Genomic DNA, 19,505 nt, shown 5'->3' with positions numbered 1-19,505 from the left:
ATCAAACACCACTGAGACGGAACGTGGCGTAGCGTCAAACATTCCGGTTTGCAACGACGTCATTTTCTTTATTGCGCAGAAAAGTTCGCTACACTGAGACCGCGAAAAAAAAAAAAAAAAACGATTTGTGGCTGCTACACTTCCAGGCATTCAGGTCGAGTAGAGAAATGCAGAACGCCCCCTTCAGTTTGTGGCTTCTTGCTTGGACTGCGGGAATGTGGGCACTTCACGTCACATAAAAGCCGCTTTTGCCGTGAAGATGGGAGCGCTTGTTCGTCGCGATTGGTTCCCTTAATTTGGGGACTGACTGTAGGCCGTCGAATTAAAAGTCGGAGCACCGTGCAGTAAGCTTCAAATGCGGTGCCGGTAGAACCGAACGCCGTCGAAGAGGCGGATATTTGAGGTCGTACAGCGCCTCGTGGGAAGGCTGAAGCGCAACGGCGTCTCGAGGAGGCCCTTTTCGGCACCTGTTGCGGACTTGCTCGGGGGCGCGACGAGCCCGCCTTTGTTACGTGATGGATGCACAGGTGCGTGCAGTCTGGCCGGCAATCAGGTTTATGTACTTCCAGTGGACTCGTGGCGCGCATCACCAGGATTGCTCCTCCTGGACTTCCTCCGGTAGACCTGACATATACACATCGCCTTATCCTTATTTCGTTAGCGGCTGATCCTCTAAATAGGCTGAGCGGAGTAGCACGCAATCCTTGCGACAAACTTTGCGACAAACTGCTGCCCTCTGCAGAGGCTGTAGCTGACGTCCCCTTGCAGTTAGTCCTAAAGGAAGTAACGGGTGCTCTTAGATGGACTGACGGTTGCAGAACGCAAAAAAAACCCCGAGTACTAACGCCTATAGCACTTTTAGTATGCTTTCGGAGGACGACACTGCGAAGCGCGCCGTCAGAGAAATCAAAAATTGTGGCGAGGCTCTGCAGGACCGGTCGCCTCCGCAGCCCACGTCCCGCGGTGGCCCTTTTAAGGTCCTGCGTAAGCGTGTCGCTCGCGCAGGGGACATGTCCCACGCCCCGTGTCCTTCTCCTCTCCCCCCTGGCGGACTTCCAGGGCGGCTCTTCCTCTTTTTTTCCTCCTGCGAGCTATTTGGCCGGTGGTCGTGATTATACGTCCCTGCCGTGCAGTTCATTAGCATACCTCGACCTTGGCACTGGCGTCGAGCCACCACGTCTGCGTGCGGACTCGTTTTCGTCTGTTGACTTTCGCCAGTCCTCGGTTTCTTTTTTCTTCTGTTTCACTACTATACCTGTTGCCTACATTCGCGCGTGTATTTACACTTTCGTTGTCGAAACGTTCCCACGCCACTAACCGACAGCTAGTGGCGCAGCTAGAAGCTGTACGACGTGGGTCTTTTCGCGTGCCCCAAAATAGTCTGCCTGTCCTGGCTTGCTTTCGATTGCGGCCCGAGAACTCTCGACAGAAGTCATGCACACCCGCAGGTTTGGCCAACTGCATGCACGTTCTTTTAGAGGTACAAACCCGCGTATGATAAGCTTTGCGCTGGCAGAGTGGCGCCTCCCTCTTTTCGCACCCTGGCGCCAAGAGGTGATGGGCGTGCCTGTACCAGAATCTTTTCGCGATTATGGTTGTTTGTATAAAGAAGTGAATTAAAGCTGCTGCCGCTGCATTGCGCAGTGCATTTTCCATTGCAGGCATTCGATACGATGACGGCTTCCTCTGGCATTCAGTTATAATTTACCAAATTAAGATCATTACACGCTGCAAGAGAAGGTAGGACAAGCGCTCCATTTGTGATATGAGTCCATCTTCATGAAATTCGTAATAAGCACGGACTAACTGCTGGCTGATACTTGCTTTGTCTGTCTCATTATGCACACAGGAGCTCTATACAAAACGGGTGTTTTGGTGAGACCTTTAGCTGTACAATATTCAGATGGTCCTTCGGGCATAGTAGCACCAGTGATGGTGGACGTCAGAAAATTGCATGGTGGTTGTTCCCTAGAAGGTGGTTAGCTGAATTTTGGTAGTAAAAATGGTGACTGCTACGCCTGTATGAGGGCTACATCAGTTTTCAGAATTTTGATGACAAGGTAATCTGCTGAGCGCTGTGCCACTCAATTCGCTCGAAAATGAAGCTGTGGAGCGGCGTGCACGCTGCCATGCCCAGCAGTATGCGTCCCTCGGTGGCGCACGTGTCATGAGAACTTCTGACGCCCGCCACCGCTGACTAGGAGTCTTTTTAAATAAGTATATTTGAGACTTCTCATAAACGAGGCTTTACCTTCTGCGTTGTTGCATTCAGGGACATATTAGGCGATACCTGTATCTTGGACTTCAGTGTGTGTATATATAAGTGGTATGCAACTTAAAAAGCAGCAGTTGGTACCATTGTCCTGTGTTACTCCGCTGACCATCGCTACAGCAAATGAAATCAGATGCTTGAATTTTTTTTAGCTCAGCACACATGCATGCACTCCTGCATTGGGGTAGACTATTCACAACCGCATTAACTACGTGCGCTAGACGTGCTAGTAAATGTTGATTTTCAAATCCAGCGCAGATTAAGCGGGATTGGTTTCTGATTCAACTGCGCCGTGAGGGAAGGGAGGAAGGCGGGAGTGAGAGAAGACTGCTTCGTGTTGTGAATGCGAAGGTATGCACGCGGAGTGCTCGACTGCGTAGCGATGGCGTACTACTCTGCAGTGGCCGGCCTGAGTTCGCACTGCACTTCGCAAGAAATTTTTTTTCTTTTTTTCGTTGAAAACTCACAGTAGCCGGCTTAACCTTGCGTTAAAAATTACGAGGAACTTTAGCGGCTAAAGTGGTGAAAGGCGAAAGCCTGAGTGCTGCATTCTGCTACGCGATTGTTCACTTCACATTCTGTTGGTGCATTAATTAACTGCCAATTAATGAAGCTTAATCTTTGCCTTTAGGAGTGGAACGTGACAGCGTGTTGTGGCGCTGCCAGGGAATCCACGGAACGCCACCACCCGTTCGGCGCGATGCGTTGCCCTTTGAACGCAACGCTTTTTGAGGAAAGGAAATCGCGCTGTAATTCTCTGTCATCTCGGTGGACACCCGAGCCGCACCGTGCAGGAAGGGAGGAAGTGGAGTGAAAGAAGAAAGAGAAAGAGGGGCCGTAATGAAGAAAATGAAAATTGTATTTGAGGAAAGGAAATTACGCAGCAACTGTCTCACATATCTTGGAGGAAAGGAAATTGCGCAGTCGCATATTTCGGGGGACACCGTCAAAATTCGCGCGCAGTGACGTCACGACCATTTCGACCAATCTGAAACGCGGACAAATTATACATCAGCACGCACATACCGTGCAGAGGGAGAATTGCCGCCAAGCCCTTGCCCTTGCCCTGCCTGTGGTCCGCCTTTTGGTTGAACAAGAGCACCGGCAACGCTGCAGCAAACCTGAGCACGTGAGAGCGTGCCGGTGACAAACGACGGGTGGTGGTGAAGATACTCGAGTCGGGACGGCCCGGTCGTTTCGGCCGGTTGCCGTGCGCGCCGTTCGCTCGAGCACCGCAAAACCCCCCACCGTGCGTGCAGTACGAGCGCAGCGTAGCGATGCCCGGCGCAGCCCTCGTCCGTTTCCCGTTGCACTTGTTTTGGTCACTCGTACGTTTGGTTGATGTCTTGGCGCTCGGCCCGCCCCGTTGTCCGGAAGCCCCCCGAATCTCTTCTTTCCCTCAGTAGTAGTGCGATTGATGGTGGCCGCGCGCCGTTCTCGTAATGCATCCTGTGCCACCGACGGGGACGGCGCGGACAGCAGCACCAGCGTTATGTAGCATCGACCTGCGGCGAAATCGCCCGGCCTGATTGATCCTCCCGCGAAAGAGCGTCGGATCTATATAACGCGGTTGTTCCTGCCGTCTTGCGTACATGTTTGCGGGTGCAGCGTTTGCTTACGGTTAGGCTTGTCTTCGCGGATGCATTATGGCGCATGAAAAGGGAAAACTCGACGCGCCTTGTGTATGTCCAACTCGCCTGTAATACTGGTGTGCCGAAGAACGAACGTAATGTACTTATTGATGTACAGACGAAATCAGTATAACAAATGTTATGTTAATGATCCATGCAACATGCGTGACACAGTATACTGTGCTGTTCAGAGATACCCCCATATTAATGACATGCAAATAGCTTGTTCTGGATGAACCTCCATTGCAGCTGCTCGCAGAACATTTGTCAGTTTGTCCATAACGCACAGCTCTTTCTCCCTCACCACAGTTGCTCACCATAGTTGCTGAATTTCACTGTTTAATAAATAAATCACCATTTAGTAGGATTTGAGAGCAACCTAAATAGTATGAACTGCTGTGAGTATATGCAGAGCTCACTGCATGCTTTCTCTATGCAAGGCTTCTGGGGTAGCATTAATCTGTTCCTTGAATGGGGCATCAGGCCTAGAGCACATCTTCTTTGTGGTGAGGATGATGCTTTACGGCTGCACGCTACGAGTTAAGTAGAGTGGTTTCTTTGCACTACGCACTAGCTGCCAGCCAGTGTGTGTCACCAACTGCATGCTTGGAATGAAGTCTTGAGTATTAAATGTATGGCAAATGTGCCTCTTTGACAAGATGTTTGCTTCGAACTGAACCCCATGCTTCTGATTCTTAACAACTGTTTTTGCTTATTTTTTTGTCTCTTGGCAGGTGTTTGCCTGTCTGCGGCTGAGTGCAAAGCCAAGCCGCTGAGCCTGCTCGGAGGGCTCATGCGGCGCACAGCTTCTCTGGATGCCATCTACTTGTCGGCGCAGTGGCCGAGGGACCTGCACAGCTACTGTGGCCGTCCAATGGTTGACAGGGCTACGCAGGCAAGTGGGGCATTTTTCCTCACTGTGTGAATTGCCAGTGCCATAGTTATGGCATCCGTTTTGTGAATTACATGCTTGTATGCTTCAGTGGGCGTATACGAAAAGGGATGGATTAGGTACTTTATAGTGTAGCGCACAGCACGCAGCACATAAGGTAGTCTGGACAAGTGCTACCTGTGTGCTGTGTGTTGCACTTTGAAGTAACCTATCATTAATCATCAGCCAACTAGTCCCAAAGCAAAAGCTGCTAAAGTTGACGATTGAAAATTTGGACCCCTGATTTTTTGGACATGCTTGATTATTCAGACTTTTTTGCTGCACCGTCACATGACCCATAGAGGCAATGTATAAGAGCGCCTGAAATTTCAGGCTTGCCACAACTGACTGCACGGTTTTTCAGACCTCGTTCACACTCGCCGCAAATATCTAAGCCGCTATTTAATGCAAGCAGTGGAACCTTGTTAATTCAAACTGCAAGGAAAATTGAGAACTTGATAAAAAAAAGAACAAAATTAAAATTAAAAGGGAGCCTCTGAAATGGCGGGGCCGATATTCTCCATCAGTCAGCCGAGCAAACTTGAACTGTAGTCACAGTTCATGGAACTCATCTGTGCCGAGTCTTGCCGAATGTGGGAGGAGGTAGCAGCGAACTGCATGGGAGGCGTACGGCTTCATGGAGACAATGAGCACTGAAGAAAATGGTGGCGCATTTCAAAAGTTATATGTGCACATACCTAGGGCAAAACGCACCGCTACCGTGACCTTTATATCGTAAATCTGTCAACAAGCTGGCGTTTCGATGTCGTTCAAGACACCTCGCATTGTGCACAAGCTACTGCAGAATGCGTATCGCTGATTACTATGCTGATTATGGCTCTTCAGTTGTTAGGCCTAATTACGAATGTCAACACCGACGAAGCACTTGCTTCGGCCGCTTGTCGGTTCTTATCATTTCACCATTTTCGCCTTATCGTTCGGGGCCCTTTGTACTGCAGGCACAGTGCAGTTCCCGCAGCGGCGGGTTCATGTGTTCGTCGCCGACGTGCTGAACAGCTTTAGAATGTGCAAATACTGCAGATTTGTCCCTACCCGTGCGTTCATCAACGACATGTCAGGAGCCTTCAGAATGTGCACAGTACTGCAACAACTACTGGCCCTTTCTTCCGGCATATATTGGCAATAAGCTAGTGATTTTCATGGTGCAAAATTATATTTTGGGCGTTTTTGCGGTCCCTATAGAGAGTCCGAAAAATCGGTCGTTGACTATATGCAAATGGCCTAAAATTTGTTGTATGCTCTTAGTCAGAGCATCTAGTTTAGTTGTATTTTAGTGCACTAGCGCTCATAGTGACCATTCCCCGCACTTAGCTGTTGTTTGTTTTGTGTATTTGTTGAAGCCTGCTTTGTGCAGATGCAACCTGCCCACATGTATAATACATACCAGGTGTCCCAGCTAAATGTAACCAAGCTTTTAAAAAACTTGGAATGTCCTAGCCACATGAGACCAACTGAGTTTTGTTTAGAGTCGTGTGGTCTAGTCTGCAGTATTTTTTCGTTCTTCAAAGTTAATTAATTAGTTAAGCCTAATTAGCTACCTTTTTAATTATTGTCCTGAGATACAAATTTTCAATTGAAAAGTTGTAGATCGCTCTGAAAAAGAGCTGACTGAAATGTTTGCACCAAAGTACCGTTTACGTAAAGTAGTTTTTTTACCGGCCTTAAAGGACTATAGACACCAAATTTTATTGCGTGTTTTCTTCTTTCAAATGATTCTTTAGACGTTGAATACATGGATCGCCGCATGGTTTTTGCCTACAATCAATAAATAATTTATAATTGGGCTTCTTCTTTCATGCTGTTTCGGTTTCATCAGCCGAACGATGGCTGTGACTTGTAGTTGATGCTTAGGTCACGTGACGGACGAAAAAAAGCAGCAGTATAAATGCTGGTACATAGTTTTATTTCACTACAGCACTTAAACCAGACTGCTTCAATAGCTATAATTACAACAAACGATGTATCAGCAGTAATGCCGTTTTTTTGTGCCTCACGTGACCTAAACATCAACTACACGTTATAGCCGTCGTTCGGTTGTTGAAACCAAAACAGCATCAAGAAGAAATTGAATTATAAATTATTTAGCAGTCGTAGGCAAATACCACGAGGTGCTCCGTGTATAGCAATGTCTAGCTCGTCGTTTTAAAGAACGAAACATGGAAGTAAAAATTTGGTGTCTATAGTCCTTTAAACCATAGCTCGCGCAATAAAAAACAGCTTCCACATGACAACGGAGCCACTTCAACGTCCCAAGACGCATCTTGGAGAACAAAATCCGATTTTTTTTTTTCTGAAGTGCTCCCCCCTATATGAGGCTTTGCGTGCACACTGGGGCAAAGATGTAAGCCAACAGCTGGTCACGTGAAAGCTTTATTTTAAGGCTAATAAATAAAGCTGCATAAATCGTACCTTGGTGGAAACAGCACTGCTAGCGGTTTTTTGAGGTGATCTACAACTTCTCTATTGACACTTTGTTCCTCAAAGCAGTAATTAAAAAGTTAGCTATTAGGCTTAAATAACTAATTAACTTTTAAGAATGAAAAATACTACACACTATGCCATGCGCCACGTGCACACACGCACACACACAATCAAGCAAGCAAGCACGTGCACGCGCAGCTGAGTTTCATAACAGTGGTTATGGAACTCAGCTGCTGATCCAAAAGGCACAGGTTCGATCTGGAGTGCATGTTCGACCCCAGGAGGTCGAAATTTCTAGAGCCCTCTACTATGGCGTCCTGCATAGCCTGAGTTGCTTTGGGACGTTAAACCCCATAAAACTAAACACACGCGCGCACGCACATGTATGCACACATGCACATGCCTGGCAACCAGCCCACTGTGGCAGGTGATTGTGAGAGGTTGCTCAGGAAGAGCTTCCTAGGTCTCACAAGCCCCACCGACGCACCTGCCATCGCAGGGCAGCGGCGCATCACTTAGCTGCTGCAACCCTGCACCAGAAATGGTATGAGGACTCCCAGGGATCTATGAATGTGAAGTATATAATGATCAATTCCGCATATGTGGGCATTCACCCATTATCGCTATCCGAGCGACTTCCATCCTTGAGCAACGGATCTGAACACCGGAACCGAAGTGAAAACCGATGTGCTAGCGCGCCTAATTCGCATTTGGCCGAACTACGCAAATGGACTGTCATTTTTTTTTTCCAGCCCACATATTTCATTATTTTTTATCTCTGGGCACCAGGAAGCTATATAAGGTGTGCTAGATATAAAAAAAAAGATACTCTTGTGGGGTGTGAAAAAGTGTGGCCTGAAGAGTAGCTAGCGGTAAAAGTGTGATAGGCTGTGTAATTTTAATGCATTACCTAGCACAGAATTCGTTAAAGCGTCCTGCGAGATGTTTGAACATTGGTACCTTTTCTTAAGTCATGCCATTATATTGTATTGTATTGGTGAAGCTACAACAAGTTTACTGAGGGTACACAGGCAAAAGCTGTCGTGTATGGTGTCATTATTATATTACCAGTACGTGAAGGTAACTATAAGCAAAGCAAGACTTTTTTGATAGCAAAACTTGATTTAGATGCAAATTGAGGATTCTGCTTCATCAGGTCTGCTTTGTATGCTTGCAGGTAGGTGCCTTATGATTTAATTGCATGGGTAGGCTTTCTGTGAACCTTAATTTCCACTTGCACCATTTTCTCTATGCTTTAAATCCGCTTTTGCTTGCTGCTTGTTATCCTCGAGTGGATGGTACCTTGCTTGCGTTCAGGGCACAATTTTTGTGGCTCCTCAGACATTCCGATGTGTACAGCTGTATTGAGTCTCCTCATTGTGCCCTGCTGTGGTGTTGCTTCATTGTACGGGCACAAAATTGTAAGTAGCGTTGTAAACTGTGGGAGATGAGAAGGAGCAGTGAGCCATGCAAATGCTCATCATAGTTTTGTTGCAGACGCCTGATGACTGGAAAGAAGTGGAGAGGATGAAGTTTGTTCCGAAGAAGGCCGCATTGCCACCCAGTGATTCTCTAGAAATGAAGGTGAGCCTTTCACTGTTGTCATGGTGCATTTTGCATTGCTTGAATTCATGAAGAAAAGAAAGGACTCGGCACAGCTGGGTTGCCTTTGTTTAACTGAAGATTAAAGAGCATTATTTTGTTGTGAGACTGAAATCTGCTGTAGCAAATTACCACAAATAGCAGCTACTGTCATGCAAAACAAGAATCTGCCACTGTTTTTAAATGTTACAGTGGGTGTTCAGCACACATCGAGAATCTGACATAGGCCTGTAAGTAACTAATGAGCTCGGGCTGTTAGGTTTAGATATTGGAATCGTGGTACGTGCTTATTTAATGTAGGATAGCAGCTGTAAAATGGATCCCAATATGCTGAGTTTTGGCTGCCCAGCCAATAGAAGCTGTTAAACGGGCGCACTATGTTAAATTGTTGTTAAACTTAGTGCACAGAGCAACTAAACATAGAGCATCTGTTGAATTGCATTGCCTTATTATTAAATCAAATGTCTCATTTCATCATTACCCTCCTTAATTGTGGGTGATCGCACAAATGGGGAAACAATCTTGAGAATTATGTTTGAGTACCTGACTAACTTTCATGAAGCCCCAAAGTGACTGTGCACGAGGCCTCAGAAGTATGTTTTACTTCATCGGGATCTGGCCAACATCATCACAGAAAAATATTTTTGCCTCTAAAATGGTAAATATGTCCCTTTTCAGTAATGTAGGATTAAAACAGGGCTTTCCTAGTAAGTAAATGTAGAGGTAACATGCCATATGAAGCAATGTGTCCTAGGTTTTATATGGGCAACATGGAGAAGTAGAACTGTGCTGAAAGCATGATGTACAAGTGGTAATCAGTATGCTCCACATCCGACCCAGTCACCATTATGCTACGATTTTGGTTTTATGCGGTATTAATGACTGCATAAAACCATGGTCTGCACAACATGTTCCTTCACTGCAAGTTCAGTACAATGTATTTAGAGGAAACCCCATTAGGTGGTGTAGATTTCAGTTAGGGGGTAATTTCATTAACATCTGCCTGAGCGTAGCCATATGGCTAGGCTGAAGCCCGAGTAAGGCAGAGTCCTTATAATGGGCTGGCTCTGGGATAATGGAATATTTCAAGCTGAGCACTGTGAATAGCTCCTGAAAAAAGAAAAGTTCACTATAATGTGGTGCTACTTTTAAAAGAATTTGTTGTGTTGTTTATAAAAAAATCCTCATAGAATTTAAATTTGGGACAACACTTTGTGAAGATGAACATGGTGGTAGCCCATAAAAATTGCCAGCATTGAAGAAACCTTCGTTTGAATTCATGATATTATATTGATGCTAGATCAACACACAACGGACAAAAGAATTGGACAGGAAAAAATCATTAGCATCGGTTCCTTCAGTGGTAACAGGCAAACAAAAGGAAATGAAGGTGATGCTTTGTATGTTAGTACGTAATGAATCTTCTGGATGGGTAAGCAAAATCTCAACTCTCATGTCATGATGACAGATGAATTTTGGCTCCACCAAAATGCAAAGTAAGCAATAGAGACATCCAAGGAGTACGATTATCGACAAAACAGGGCTCAGTGTAACAGGACAGAGACAAGGAGACACAGACACAGCACTGTGTATGTGTCTTCTTATCTCTGTCCTGTCACCCTGCACCCTGTTTTGCCAAGAAATGTACAGGTTCTCCACAGAAATCCAGCAACAATGCTGTTCTGTTCATTTGATGAAATCGCATTCCGAAGACCAGACGGGCAACTGCAGGCTACAAATGAAAGGTCTGAAGACTCTGAGGGCATACTTTGGATTGTACACAAAGCATGCCTATGTCAGTAGAGTGGAAGAGCTGCGTAGTTTCTTCAGGGGGGTTGGGGGAAGGGGGAGTGGTGCCTGCAGCCCTTGCTGTGTCGACAGTCTGCAGTGTGTTTTGCTATGTGCAGTACATCCGTCAGCGGCTACAGCGAACAGCTCAGGGAGGCCGAACGTCGCCACGATGGAGCCCCGTGCAAGGGGACCACCAGCTGGGGTTGGCAGCCCTGTCCCCACCGCTGTCCCCTCCGGTGGCAGCCCCGCCCCCATCAGGCCCCATCCCCATTCAGGGCAGACCGGGACGGACACCGCCTGCTGCTCCTCGCATGCGCAACAGTGTCGAGGGGCTGAACCAGGTGCTCACCTTCAGTTTGACAGTGTTTCTATCAGAACTAGTGCTTTCATCATGTGGCTTATGGCATGGATGTGGCTCATGGTGTTTGACTTTGGCTCGAAGTTGGCCATGTGGCAAATATGTTATCCTCCTTTGTTTGAAGCTTTTGCATCATAAAGGGCAAGAATATTTTGGCCAAGTGCTTACAAAATGTACCAAATTTAACTTGGTGCTAGATTTAATCCTGTAACACAAACAGTCACGTTGCACACCACAACGATTAGTGGTAGAAGTACTGTGATGTGACGTGATTTTTTTTTTTTACATACTTAATTATCACTGTGATTTTTTGTAGACAAGTTTGTACTGTGGAGGACAGTTTCACAGGAAGGGTCGAAGGCAAACCTTTGAAAGGTTAAAAAAAAAAAAAGAAAAACAGTTATAAACACTACTTATCCTTTCCCCATGTATAAAGGGCACAAAGTGAAGATTGTTCCAACATTGGTTGCGCTGTTTGATTTCACACTTCATGCTGATCATAGACTTCCTAAAACAACACAGGGAGGGACCATAAATTTTGGCACTGGACAAAGCTTCCACTTCACTTCCACTTTTGGTGGTGTCAGTGAATTATCCTGACAGCACCTTTATGCTTTGCTACTCGTGTGGCAAGAAATTTTTTTTTGAAGCAGTGTGCACTAGCAGATTACATAGGCTTGTTTAAATATCACTGTTCTAACTTTAGAATTCCTGTCTATGTGATCCCTAGGAGATTGAACGCTTGGTCCTGAAAGGCATCTCAGGAGCAGGCACGGAAAATGAAGCTGAATTGGAAAGGGTAAGCAACAATATTCTCCCTTCTGGTCGGAAAGTAGACTAGGATCTGTGCAGCATTAAGAGAGGGCATTATACTGTGTTATGGAAGGTCCCCATTGTCACAGGGGTTGTTTCCATCTTCTCTGTTTTTGCACCGCATCACAGGTGATGGGCCCCACACCTGAAGGCCACCGGGCACCCATCGCGGAACTCTTCCATTCCACATGCAGTGTGGACACCCAGACGCCCAGTGGCAGCGATGGCAGCAATGGCTTTCTCGATGGTCCTTCTCGCCACAGTTCTTCACGTCCCGACAGCCTAGGTGAGGGGTCTTCCTTGACCTGCAGTAGAACTGCTGCTGCTGAATGTCCGGCGACAGGATGCATCTTGCCTGGAACATTTCTTGTTGCTGTGGCTGCTCTGGTTTGAGCAGAGGAGAAGTTCTGACGGTGCTGTGCACTTTGTTGAAAGCAGCTTTGTTTCTATGTTGTCATGCAATGAATGTGATGAACCATGCGCTTTCCAAAAATTTCTGCTAGCCATTGGGTTCACTTCTGAGTGGCATAGCAGAGGTGCAGTAGCACCGCTAGAATTTGGGTTCCTGGAGCCACAAGGTGGAGAATTGTCCTCAAATTTAGGACACTATGGATAGTGTACCAGAAGAGCCCATAGGCAGACCTGGTGCCCTTGGAACTCTTGAAAAAGGTGCCACTTTGTGAACAAAGTGAGCCAACTTGCTTTTGTCCTTTTTTTTTTTTGGGGGGGGGGGGGGGTGCACCACTCCCATTTGCGAAATTTATTGTATGTTCTGTATGTTCTGTTGCACATACACGCTTGAATAACACTTGTAAAACACTCACTAGTATGTCTAAGCCATTTATGCATGGCCAGCCTGAATTAAGCCAGTTCTTCGTTGTAATTTACAAAAAAGTAACTGCGCAAGGGCATCTTGAGCCTCAAGGTGATGGTGCTTGGTGCCTCCCTGGGACTCCGTGACCTTCCTGCATCTATAAGGGTGAGGAACCGGTGACATTATAGGAACCCTTAATCAATACATGCCATATGGACTCAAATCCCCCCTCCCTTCTAAAAAACAATTGGGCTCAAAAAGTGGTTTGCACTGAAGCAATGTAAGCATCACCTTATCAGTACTTCAGTAACTTCCTGCAATTTTAGATTGTGTACTCTGTTGAGCAAAAGGCTCCAGTGGCTGCCAAATCAGTTTTTGTCATTGCAAAATGGCTCAAAAGCAACATGGGTAAGGGATCTGATGTAAATAAATTTTCCTCTGAAGGTTTTAGATAGAAAGACACGAGCACTTTTCGTAGTTGTGCGCGAATAAAATACCATAGCACCCCTCCTTCTTTCTAGGCGATGATCGAATGTCTACCTTAGTTTTTTACTGATTTAGTCTTCTTGTGTGGAATCTCTTATTCTAAGTGTCTTCAGCTCCTCTTTCATTGTTGAGGAGCTGGACATGCTTCAAACCTTAGCTGTCAGAGGCCCCATATTTCTTGCTCAGGCAAGGACTGTGGCTGAAGCTGCCTGGCCTGGTCTTTAATTATGGCAGTGATTTTTGTTATCATTTTTTTAGGCACGGTACGCATTTTACTTTTTAGTTATTCTCTTGGACTTAGTTGCTGACCTGACACACCATGAATCATACAATGCCTTTTAAATTCTTGGCCTAATCATCTCTGTTGGCATTACTGCACGTTCAGCAAATTTTTGAAATTATGTACATGACTTACTCGTGATGACCAATCACCTTGTGTTTGGTACTCTTTAGCCAAAGGCTCGTGCCATAAAAACCCATTGTTGTCATTACCATCATTACATAAAGGGAATGTGTCCCCCCTCTGTTTGTATTGAAGACCAAAGTGCAGGCACAATCAGTTCCATGTGCTTTGAAGCTTATATGTTGAGCATTATCTTTGGTTGGTGTGTGTCAGACTTCTTTGTTGTATGGTTGCAGACAGAATAATATGGACCGCATTGCGATGTTCTAACTCTTCCCTCGCATAGCGTAATGGAAATAGAAATGTTTACCTTGACCTCCACTTACTTCCACTTACTTCCACTTACTTACTTCCACTTACTTCCACTTCCATTTACTTGCTTAGATATGACATATCCATTAATATTTGCAATGTAACTTGCCAAAAGAGTTTGACTGCTGATGCATGGCCCATATTATTCCGTCCACAACTGTGCATGCTGCCCTCTCAAGGGAAAAAAGAAACAGGTAACACCTTCCTTTTTGATGAGAGGACTACTGAAGATACTTTAAGTTTGTGCTATGATAGATTACTATATAATGAATATGAGTGATGGCTAGTCTTTGATGAAAGTATATATGCAACTGTTCCAGTGAAATGCAGTTTTTAAATTATTTTCATGTTTCTAGTAAGACAAAGGAGCACTGTGAAAAGTTGTCCTAGAAGTGTTTGTTTATGTTAAATTTGGACCTGTCTGACACTGGAAAACCACTTTGAGTATTTGTTACTTTGTAGGGATGACTGAGCTCTAGATTTCTAACTGAGCTCTAGATTTCATTTCAGACTTCAAAGGCAGAGTCAGGTGACTTACAGTGACTGGTATGTCACCTTTTATCTCAGTTCCTTGGCAAAACTGCGTAATTGATGATGGATGGATGGAAAACCTTATTACACAAGTGTGTTTGGACCGTGCAAGGTCTCAGGGCCACCGCACAGCCCTCACATTACGCGCATGTGTCCAGGCCACGTAGGGCCATGGCACTGGCACCCCGGTTCACACAGCGAAGTTGCGGGTCTGGGTCCTGCGACGCAAGGAGGGCCTTGGCTGTCCCTGCGGGGGAGGATCGGCAGGGCAGCCGAAGAGGATGTGGTCCAGGGTGGCGTGCGATTCTCCGCAGAGAGTGCACTCTGGGGAAACATGGCGGAAGTAGGATAGACGCTGAGGGGTAGGAAGAGTTCGAGTCTGGAGTCGCCTCCAGAGGATTTGTTAGGAGTATTTGATGAAACTTCAATGAACTTTTTTAAACGCAACTTAGCTTCAGACTTCGACTTAGTCGTGCCTTGCCAGTGCCACTTACAAAGATACCTTTGCCTTTCCTCAGCTTTTTTCTTTTAGCCATCCTCTTATCCTTCCCCAGTTAGCCCCCGATTGCTGATCCCAATCGCTAGCGTTTGTAGCATGTGTTCCTACTTACAAGTAATGTCAAAAAGTTTTTTGTGGGGTAAAGATGAAAAACATTTGTGTAAAAGCAGGCAGTGGTTTCTTGTTGCTTAGACCAGTGCATTCTGATGGCACTGTGTAATTTTTGGTAATTTTTTTTCATCTACTAAATATTAAGAAACGAAGTGCTTCTGCTCACAAGGGATTGTGTGGCATAGTCTGCTCACCTGGCCATTATTAGTACAAGATCCCATGCCTTGTGGCTGCTGTGTGACGGGAGAGTTGAAGGGGTGCACTGAAATGGATCGACTATTTTGTATGACTTTGGACCTGAGAAATTATCCGTGATTTTTTTCAGCCTGTGGATGGGAAACATTTTTCTGCTGCCAAAAATTACGTTGTAAATTACAGCAGGTCCACGTCGCGATTAGTGGTGCAGTTAGTTATTTTTGAAATAATGCAGTTGTTTCATCACATAGCATGTCGATGTTTGAACGGACATCTTGCCTTATTACTCGTAACAGAAATTTAAGGGGGGATGTGGGGATCAGATCGCAAAAATCACGAAAAAAGTTGATTTTTGAACAGTACACTTTTTGGCATCTCCAACACTGTTTCTATGTTGTACTGAAATATTTTGTCCAAAAATAAACTTTAAGCGCTCTATATAAATATATTTGTCGGCATCTACACATACACAGTGTGTGCTAGCTTAGAACTTTCAGGCTTGTTCTCTCGAAAGTTTGGTTTGAGCTTAATACCTTGTTCATGGAAAGCATAGCACAGCAATGGGTGCATGGATTTTTACCCTGTTTGTTTTGTTGTGGTCACTGAAATGTGGTCTGTGTGAAGACAGTCTCAGATTTACCATTTAGGCTCGCATGTTTTTATTACGTGGTAATTAGAGCATGTTACATTCCAAACATAAAAGAAGGTGCATATTGTGTCCTTTAAAAAAAAAGAGCAGAGAAATTAACAAAAAAAAAATTAAGAGAGTCTTGATTTAAACCATACTTATTAGTAAATATTAAAAGCATTTACAGACCTATAGCTTGTTTTTTTGTCATGCTAGGCTTTCCACAAGCAAGCAACATGGGGATAACATATAAACAATGATAAAAGGGAAACTACTCAAGCTGTCATTGTGAAACTTTGTATCTGATTGTTTGATGCTGTTTTAAGCCAGCCAACCAAATTTCATCACACTGAGTGGAAAAATAGAAAAGTTGCCTTCGATCCCCTCATCCCCGCTTAAAATTCTGGTGAGTCTGCTTGCGTGTAACCAACTCCAGTGCTTCTTCATGTTAGCCCTGACAGCGTTTTCTTGTCAGTGATCATTAATACTTTCAGCACAGCTGCCTTCTTTGTCATTCATGACATGCTGCTGAATTCATTAGGTGCAGTTACCAGCATAGCGCCATGGCAGTCTGGCTGGACAGTGGATGCAGTGGTGGAAATGCTGCACCACTTCCAATTTTTACTCACTTTTGCGCCATGTTTACGCCAAAGGGTCGCTGAAAAATTTGGCGGGAACAGCGTTCCGTGGCACTGCAGTCCAGCCCACTAGCGCAAGCTGTGAGGTTCTCTTACTCTGTGGAACTCTTACTAGCTTGAGTGCTTTTGAGAAGGCGGCGCTTTCAGAACTTGGCGGCCTTTTGTAGCTTCCATGACACTGCCACAGAAGTTTATAAATGTTTTAAATTTCAGTTTAGTTTGCGAACAGTGTTTATGATTGGATTCGCACCATGCTTCTGTGATTCGAAGTATTGGAAGAAGTTTTCAAAAATCGAATTTTCTTGCTGCCCTGAGCTTGTGGTAAAACAGTGTGGCATTTCTGAACGGTGTTTGCTGTGTGGCTGTGGATGGGATTTCACATAACTGAACTAGCAGTTTGCTCATAAGGTCGACTGCTAGTGCACAGGAGAATTGCAAGCACTGTAATGCTGGGCCTTGCGTAAAAGAAATGCATTCACGGAGAGGCTAAGGGGTCGGAGAATGAAATAGTGTTATATGCGGCATGCCATTGGGCTGTGCCGTGATGCAGTCGAATAAAGCTGACCGGTGCGAGCACTCGTTACCATTTAATCACTACGATAAAAAATAGGTCGAATGGAAACAGTGTTTGTATATTGTAACTGAGCGGGCGAAATTGAAGTATGAATGCCCTTCAGTGGTGTTTGCTGGCTGCTGTCGCCTTCTAATTGCAGTTTTTGTCAGGATATAGAAACTGACTCCTTCATGCTATGCAAGACAAGGAAAAGGAGATGATGGAAATAAAAGCCTTGAAACCAACCTGTGCTACTGTATAACGTACAGCTCTGTGCGCACAATGTCTTGTGGCGTAGTTTTGTTTTCACACCTTTGGTTGTGTGCACTTGCCTGACCTTGGTGATGAAACTGCACTAATAGCTGTAACAAAATTGGTGCTGCGTGTTTCTCAAACCGAAGCTGGCTGATAGCCTTGTGAAAGCATGCTTCACAGACATGACCGTCACTCATGTAAACCATTTTTGCTGCGAAAATTTAACTGCTAGAGTTAAGGGTTCTAATCATAGTTAGGGAACAGTGCGGGAACGAGACACAAGGAACATTCAAAGGCACACATGGGCGCTGACCAACTCCACCAAGTTGATAGTCAGCGCCCATGTGTGTCCTTGAATGTTTCTTGTGTCTCGTTCCCACACTGTTCCCTAACCATGCAAAAGAACCAACTAGCCTGCCAATATGCTCTTCTAAGGTTCAAATCAGTTGCTGTCAGTCATCATGCTGACTCTCGCACCAATGTGACATCATTTATGGTTCTGTTGCAAGGTTCACCGATGGGCAAGCACTAAGCAGAATACCTCTCTTTGCGAGCACAGTGTTTGGGGCAGCACTTATCTTTAGGCGCTTGTCCCCAAGCAGCGAAGAATAGAAAGGATGGTTTTACTTGAATTATATCCTGAGCTGGCACTCTTCATCCATTTCCTAGCCGTCTTGCAGCGTTTTCACAGCCTTGCGCTTCTCCATGCTTCTTTAATAGAACTGTCAAATGTCAGTACACTAACTGCTTTGTTTGCAGTTGCATTCTCTAAGCTGTAATCATTTAAAAAAGGCAGAGCATAATACCTGTGCACTGTACTTTCCAGGATATTAATTTTGCATTTTGTGTATATCTTGTATGAATAATTAGTGAATAAAGATGGCATTGTGTTTAGCCAAACTGTGAAGACTGCAAGTGCACATGACTGAGGTGCTAGTATGCACCTGGGCTTGTCGGTTGAAAAAACAGAAAATCAGTTACATATCCTTTTTTACACACTGCAAGAGCTGAAATTTTGCTACAGAACTGCATTTTTCTTGCTACAGAATTTGGAATTGCTGCTAGAAATTGCAATTTTTGCTGCTACAAAAGCTGCTAGAAGCCTGTTGACATTTCCACCTCTGTGGATGTTGAATTGATTACGCACTTGGTGGCACTTGGAGACTTCGTGCATGGAAAGATAAATTGTAGCGCTGCATGTTTATGCATTATTCTTTTGTTCCAGAATGTGATAAAAGTGCCTCCCCAGACTTGGAAGTGAGCGGTCACACAAGCAAGCTGGGAACCAGCCCACAAATCAACAAGTTCCTCACTAGGGAGCCCCCTGATGGTTGTGAGAAGGTCAAGATCATTGATGAAGGAAGGTGCGTGCATGTTAGATTGCATGCCGAGTTGTGCGTATGCAAGAAAAGTGTGTTGCAGACTTTTTCTGGAACCAGTGCAAGCATCACAATGCAGAAACCTATGCTTTGTCTCACAGTTTATTGCCACTGGAGTGAAACCATTGAGATTCAGTCAGGAATTTAAAGTGCATGCAGGAGAAAGAGAGTCCCTATTGGACTACCGGTTAGGGAATATCTTGTGTGTGGTGCTTTTCACAATCATTTGCACAAATGCACCATTCTTAACATCTTGTGTTAAATCAAGGTGATTTTTTTTTTTTACTGCGACAGCACTTGAGGGCATGTTTCGCACTTCTGTGGGTCTGTGGCATTGGCGTAGCAAACCCTAGGAGTGCCAGAGAAGGAGAGGAGGAAAGCTGAGTGGCACTGGGCTGCCGAACTGACCAAGAGCAAAGTCTGGATTTGTGGCGCCCTATGCCATCTGGCTTTTATAGACACAAACCATTTTCGTCAACAAACCGACTTTCTTCTGCAGGCCTAGGAGCGGCAGAATTGTCACTCGAAATAAAAAATAAACCAAATGTATCACTCATGGCTTTCACTGCAGGTGAGGGGAGACAAATTGAAAGCTCGATGCACCATTTTTTTTTTTTTTTTTTACTAGTGAATGTACTGAAAAACCCAGTAACAGCGATGAATTCACTCCAAAGCAAGGGATCCTGCTGTGAAGTGTGCTGCTATAAAGTTATTTTAGCATACGCAAGAGTCGCACACGTTAATAGGGAAATAGCGTGCTAAACATGAGCATACATTAAGGCTCGATTTGAAAGTGTTTGGCGCATGCGCACTTCAAAAGACTACTATTCCGTATGCCCATTTTACACTGGCACTCCATTC

The 19,505-nt window shown here is 45.1% G+C and overlaps 1 protein-coding gene across 3 annotated transcripts in view; it reads left to right on the top strand.

Moving 5' to 3' along the window:
- Positions 1 to 19,505, top strand: part of LOC149341848 (protein FAM117B-like) — a 143,013-nt gene that overhangs the window by 109,300 nt on the left and 14,208 nt on the right. For all 3 annotated transcript variants that reach the window (XM_089544097.1, XM_089544099.1, XM_089544098.1), the window contains exons 2-7: positions 4,638 to 4,798; positions 8,774 to 8,860; positions 10,786 to 11,010; positions 11,758 to 11,826; positions 11,970 to 12,126; positions 18,491 to 18,629. In XM_089544097.1, coding sequence (XP_089400223.1) covers positions 4,638 to 4,798; positions 8,774 to 8,860; positions 10,786 to 11,010; positions 11,758 to 11,826; positions 11,970 to 12,126; positions 18,491 to 18,629 — 838 coding nt within the window. The remainder of the gene's footprint in view (positions 1 to 4,637; positions 4,799 to 8,773; positions 8,861 to 10,785; positions 11,011 to 11,757; positions 11,827 to 11,969; positions 12,127 to 18,490; positions 18,630 to 19,505) is intronic.

The sequence above is a fragment of the Amblyomma mixtum genome, chromosome 5, assembly GCF_055824585.1.
Source record: "Amblyomma mixtum isolate Tamu chromosome 5, ASM5582458v1, whole genome shotgun sequence".
Taxonomy (NCBI): Eukaryota; Metazoa; Arthropoda; class Arachnida; order Ixodida; family Ixodidae; genus Amblyomma; species Amblyomma mixtum.
Note: the sequence above shows the minus strand (reverse complement) of the source record. Positions and strands in the feature narration are given on the sequence as shown.